The sequence below is a fragment of the Antennarius striatus genome, chromosome 18 (assembly GCF_040054535.1).
Source record: "Antennarius striatus isolate MH-2024 chromosome 18, ASM4005453v1, whole genome shotgun sequence".
NCBI lineage: Eukaryota > Metazoa > Chordata > Actinopteri > Lophiiformes > Antennariidae > Antennarius > Antennarius striatus.
This window is the reverse complement of record NC_090793.1, coordinates 20,790,001-20,795,000: the sequence shown is the minus strand read 5'-3', so window position 1 is coordinate 20,795,000 and position 5,000 is coordinate 20,790,001. Positions and strand designations below refer to the sequence as shown.

At 53.0% G+C, this 5,000-nt stretch overlaps 2 protein-coding genes across 6 annotated transcripts in view; both read left to right on the top strand.

Moving 5' to 3' along the window:
* The window catches only part of afg3l2 (AFG3-like AAA ATPase 2), a 9,417-nt gene extending 7,184 nt beyond the window's left edge, over nucleotides 1–2,233 (top strand). For 2 of the 4 annotated variants that reach the window (XM_068341658.1, XM_068341656.1), the window contains exons 15-18: nucleotides 1–101; nucleotides 169–369; nucleotides 764–958; nucleotides 1,087–2,233. The exon at nucleotides 1–101 is cut by the window's left edge and continues 15 nt beyond it. In XM_068341658.1, coding sequence (XP_068197759.1) covers nucleotides 1–101; nucleotides 169–369; nucleotides 764–958; nucleotides 1,087–1,329 — 740 coding nt within the window. In that variant the 3' untranslated portion in view covers nucleotides 1,330–2,233. The remainder of the gene's footprint in view (nucleotides 102–168; nucleotides 370–763; nucleotides 959–1,086) is intronic. The other 2 variants (XM_068341659.1, XM_068341657.1) reach the window with 1 other exon arrangement.
* A 348-nt stretch (nucleotides 2,234–2,581) lies between these two features.
* The window catches only part of puf60a (poly-U binding splicing factor a), a 5,794-nt gene continuing 3,375 nt past the window's right edge, over nucleotides 2,582–5,000 (top strand). Inside the window, exons 1-6 of one of the 2 annotated variants that reach the window (XM_068340192.1) lie at nucleotides 2,582–2,712; nucleotides 3,313–3,408; nucleotides 3,482–3,565; nucleotides 3,666–3,716; nucleotides 3,837–3,998; nucleotides 4,086–4,178. In XM_068340192.1, coding sequence (XP_068196293.1) covers nucleotides 2,692–2,712; nucleotides 3,313–3,408; nucleotides 3,482–3,565; nucleotides 3,666–3,716; nucleotides 3,837–3,998; nucleotides 4,086–4,178 — 507 coding nt within the window. In that variant the 5' untranslated portion in view covers nucleotides 2,582–2,691. Of the gene's footprint in view, nucleotides 3,106–3,312; nucleotides 3,409–3,481; nucleotides 3,566–3,665; nucleotides 3,717–3,836; nucleotides 3,999–4,085; nucleotides 4,179–5,000 lie in introns of both variants that reach the window. The other variant, XM_068340191.1, reaches the window with a different exon arrangement.

Here is a 5,000-nt window from a genome sequence, read left to right as displayed (position 1 = left end):
CCCAGATCCTGCAGCCGGAGGAGAAGAGGACGGTGGCGTACCACGAGGCGGGGCACGCCATTGCTGGCTGGTTCCTGGAGCACGCCGACCCCCTGCTGAAGGTGAGGCTCCGGCGCCGCCTCTTGGTCTCCTGCTGCTCTCTGACCTGGGGGGTCTCTACCTGTGCAGGTGTCCATCATCCCTAGGGGGAAGGGGCTGGGCTACGCCATGTACCTGCCCAAGGAGCAGTACCTGTACACCGAGGAGCAGCTGATGGACCGCATGTGTATGACCCTGGGGGGCCGCGCCTCCGAGGAGATCTTCTTCGGCCGGATCACCACCGGAGCTCAGGACGACCTGCGGAAGGTCACCCAGAGCGCCTACGCCCAGGTGAGGGGTCACGTCGAGCGCCCAGGTGAGGGGTCACGTCGAGCGCCCAGGTGAGGGGTCACGTAGAGCGCCCAGGTGAGGGGTCACGTAGAGCACCCAGGTGAGGGGTCACGTAGAGCGCCCAGGTGAGGGGTCACGTCGAGCGCCCAGGTGAGGGGTCACGTCGAGCGCCCAGGTGAGGGGTCACGTAGAGCGCCCAGGTGAGGGGTCACGTAGAGCGCCCAGGTGAGGGGTCACGTCGAGCGCCCAGGTGAGGGGTCACGTAGAGCGCCCAGGTGAGGGGTCACGTAGAGTGCCCAGGTGAGGGGTCACAGGTCACCGGGGAGACATCCCCTGCTGAGGGCTCTGAGGTCACAGCAAGAACCAATCAGAAGCCGTCTCTCTGTCCCCTCAGATCGTCCAGTTCGGGATGAACCCCAAGGTGGGGCAGGTGTCGTTCGACATGCCCCGGCAGGGCGACATGGTCCTGGAGAAGCCCTACAGCGAGGCCACGGCCCGCCTCATCGACAGCGAGGTGCGGACCCTCATCAGCGAGGCCTACAGGAGGACCTACAACCTGCTGACGGACAAGAAGGCCGAGGTGGAGAAGGTGGGTGGGTCAGGAGATGGAGACCAGCTGGAGGACCTCAGGGGGGGGTTAGACCAGGAGACACTGGTACGTCCTCTGGTGCTGGTCCGATCGGTCCCTGTTGGTGACCCGTTGGTTCTGTCCTGCAGGTGGCGCTGCGGCTGCTGGAGAAGGAGGTTCTGGATAAGAGCGACATGGTGGAGCTGCTGGGCAAACGGCCGTTCGCTGAGAAGTCCACCTACGAGGACTTCGTGGCAGGAACAGGAAGTGTGGACGAGGACACCTCCCTGCCCGAGGGGCTGAGGGACTGGAACCAGGACCGGCGCCAGAAGGACGACAACCCCGACCAGCAGGCGGCGCACCAGGCCTCTGGGGGGGCCTGGCCCTTCTAGAGCCTGAGGCAGCCCACCGGACCTCTGGGGGGGCCCTTCTGGAACCTTCTGAGGGTGGGAGAAGCTCCCAGACGGCGCTGGGACGGGTTTAATACCACCTGTGTGTGAATGTTCTTTCTGGAGACTGGGTGAACCCACGAGGACTCTGACCCCTGACCCTCACTGACCCCTGACCCTCACTGACCCCCCGCCCTCTGGACGTAGAGCCCACTGAGAACGTTCATGATCATGAAATATTAAACGCTGCACATTCCCTGCTTGAAGTATTACTGACCCACATCCACCAGAGGCCACGGGTCGGTGACCCCGGTTCGGTGGCCTGGGGTCAGGGGCCCCAGGTCAGCATGGGGCGTCTCCTCCTTCAGGCTTTGTGGGTTTTTATCGGTTCTGATTTCTCTCATGATCCAAAATTCATGTCTTCAAACATAAATTCAGATTTTTCTTTGTGTGGCTCCGCCTCTTGCTCAATGGCAGGGGGGAGGAGCTCCGCCTCCCTGCATGGGGTCAGAGGTCACAGAATGAATGGAGGTTCCTCACACACTAGAACCCAGCGGGGGGCCCTGTCTCCCTCCTGTCTGCTTTCCGACGGCACTGCATTGTGGGATGTTTCAGGCTGGCGTCCTGGTTGATACTCAGGTGTATTAAAGGTGTGCAGACGCAGTGCTGGACATCACACACACACACACACACACAGAGCTTTAAACGGAGAGCCGCTGGAGGGTCTGTTCAGTGTGAAGAATCCAGAAGCTGCTTCAGCTTCTAGTCTGGTTCAGTTCATCTTCACCAGAACTGGATGAAACGAAGATTTATCTTTTCTTTTGGTTTCCGTGGAGACGTGCAGCTCAGTAATAGTGATGTAAACGTGTCTTCATAAAACCTGTAGAGTGATGATCAATAAAATTACTCTCTAGAACATGACGCTTGTGCTTCTTGTGTGATACCGGTGAGTGTCACGTGGATTCACGTGGTGTCACGTGGTTTAGAAGAGACGAGAAGTCAAAACAAGAGGAGTCATCAGTTACGTCATCAGTTTTCTTTTTTTCTTTTTTTATTCTTGAACAAACTTATCTACATAAAATGTTTCAGCAGAAATAAGTATAAGTATTAATAAGTATTAATTAGTATTAATATATTAATGTTTAATATATTATAATAATGAATGACTAATTTATGTTCAGCAGCTCTAGATGATGACTAGTGTTCATGTGATCCACCTGTAGGTCTTTTATTTTGAAGGTTGTTCTGACAGGACGTGACGTAGACGGAAGTGCTGCTGGTGTGTCGGGGCGGCGGCGACACAAACATCGGGACCGTCGGAGGGTTATCGATCAGGTTCGATAGACGGAGCGGGGCTCGAGCTGCATGGCGGTGACGGCTTCAGCGGTAGGATCGGTCACGTGACCTGTTTGTGTGAGCCGGCGGGCGCGCGCTAAGCTAATGCTAACCGGAAGCGGCGGAAAAAGATGAAGCAACTCATCTGAAAAAAGACACGAACTAATAAGAAATAGTGATCAATGGAAGTGATCGATCTGTGACGTCATCAGTAACCACAGAACGCTGTGGGCGGTTCTGCTAGCTGACGCTAACCCGCTGAGCAGAAGCACAACATTGATCATCCGCAGCGGATCAGAAACTGATCGATCAGCTTCTGATCACACAAACCGGAAGGAAATGTGTCGATCATGATAAAAATGACGTGTTGATCTGGGAGCCAATCAGGATGCTCCGTCCAGCATGATGTTGGCTCCCAACCGGCTGGAGACTCGATCAGGACCGGTAATCATTAAATATTGATTATCATGAGCCTATCAAAAGGGCTGGAATCAATTGTAAATATTGATCCAATGACTTTGAGGTTATTGATATAAATTTATCCATCAAGAGCTGGAGGGTTTAGATCCTGTAGCCGTGGTAACAGCAGCCTGTGGGGGGGTGACTGAATGAGGTGCGTTTGATTCGTTCACCTGTTGCTGCCGTCGACAGGGAGGGCCGGCCGTCGTCATGGAGAACGGGCAGAACACCCCCACTAAACTGGGCCTCCCCCCGCTCACAGCCAACCAGCAGGAGGCGCTGCAGAAGGTACCGCCCACAGCTCCCCTTGGTTCAGCTGGGGGGGCCGTCCACGCTCTGATTGGCTGTTTTCTGTCCGCAGGCCAAGAAGTACGCCATGGAGCAGAGCATCAGGAGCGTCCTGGTCAAACAGACGCTGAGTCAGCAGCAGCTCAGCAGCCTGCAGGTAACCCCCCGGGGTCAGGGATCAGGTGACCTGTCCGTCAGGTGACCTGTCCGTCACCTGACGTCAGGTGACCCTGAATGTATTCCTGTCTGTCTCTCAGGTGGCGTCTCTGTCGATGGGGCTGGGGGACACCCCGTCTCCTCTCCAGTCGGTAAGACGAGAGCTTTACCAGAGGTCATCAGAGGTCATCAGGGGGTCATCAGGGGTCACCAGGGGTCGTCAGGGGTTCTACAGGTTCTGCTGGTTCTGCTGACCCTCTGCTGGCCTCCAGGTGGCGGCGCAGCGCCAGCGGGCCCTGGCCATCATGTGTCGGGTGTACGTGGGGTCCATCTACTACGAGCTGGGGGAGGACACCATCAGACAGGCCTTCGCCCCGTTCGGACCAATCAAAAGCATCGACATGTCCTGGGACTCCGTCACCATGAAGCACAAGGTGGGTCCATCCCACAGGCCACACCCACCGCCGTCTGTCTTCCCGTCTGTCTGCTTCTGGCTCCGCCCTCATGCCTCCTGTCTGCAGGGCTTCGCCTTCGTGGAGTATGACATGCCAGAGGCAGCTCAGCTGGCGCTGGAGCAGATGAACTCCGTCCTGCTGGGGGGCCGCAACATCAAGGTGCTGATTGGTTCAATCCACCCCCCAGCTCAGAACGTTCACACTTATCAGTTTAGGACTTACAGCAGATGTGTTAAACTCAGGGCCCGGGGGCCAAATGTGGCCCTCCACATCATTTCATGTGGCCCCTGAGGGCATAAAAGGTCAGAGTGTCTAAAATAAACAGGTCAAAGTGTGCTTTGACCAAAAACTACATTTCCCACAATGCAGTAGTTCAGCCCATTCTAACTCTGACTAAACGTAGTGAACAAAGTTAATGTCCTAACTTGTGTCTGATGTTATTTTTCTTTATTGATTGATAGTTTGATCCTTGATTGATGGAGTTCTGTGGGTTTAATAACCTGACAAATGAAAAGGATTTATGTTAGAACAGAGAAACAAACAAACATGTTTTTTCTGTCTAACTGTAATGTTTGGAACTAGAATCAGTCAGAAATTCACTTATTTAACATTAAGGAGTAGTTACATTTAGTTACATTACACTGAGTTACATTTAGTTACATTTATTAGTTACATTAAGGAGTAGTTACATTTAGTTACATTACACTGAGTTACATTTAGTTACATTTATTAGTTACATTAAGGAGTAGTTACATTTAGTTACATTACACTGAGTTACATTTAGTTACATTTATTAGTTACATTAAGGAGTAGTTACATTTAGTTACATTACACTGAGTTACATTTAGTTACATTTATTAGTTACATTAAGGAGTAGTTACATTTAGTTACATTACACTGAGTTACATTTAGTTACATTTATTAGTTACATTAAGGAGTAGTTACATTTAGTTACATTACACTGAGTTACATTTAGTTACA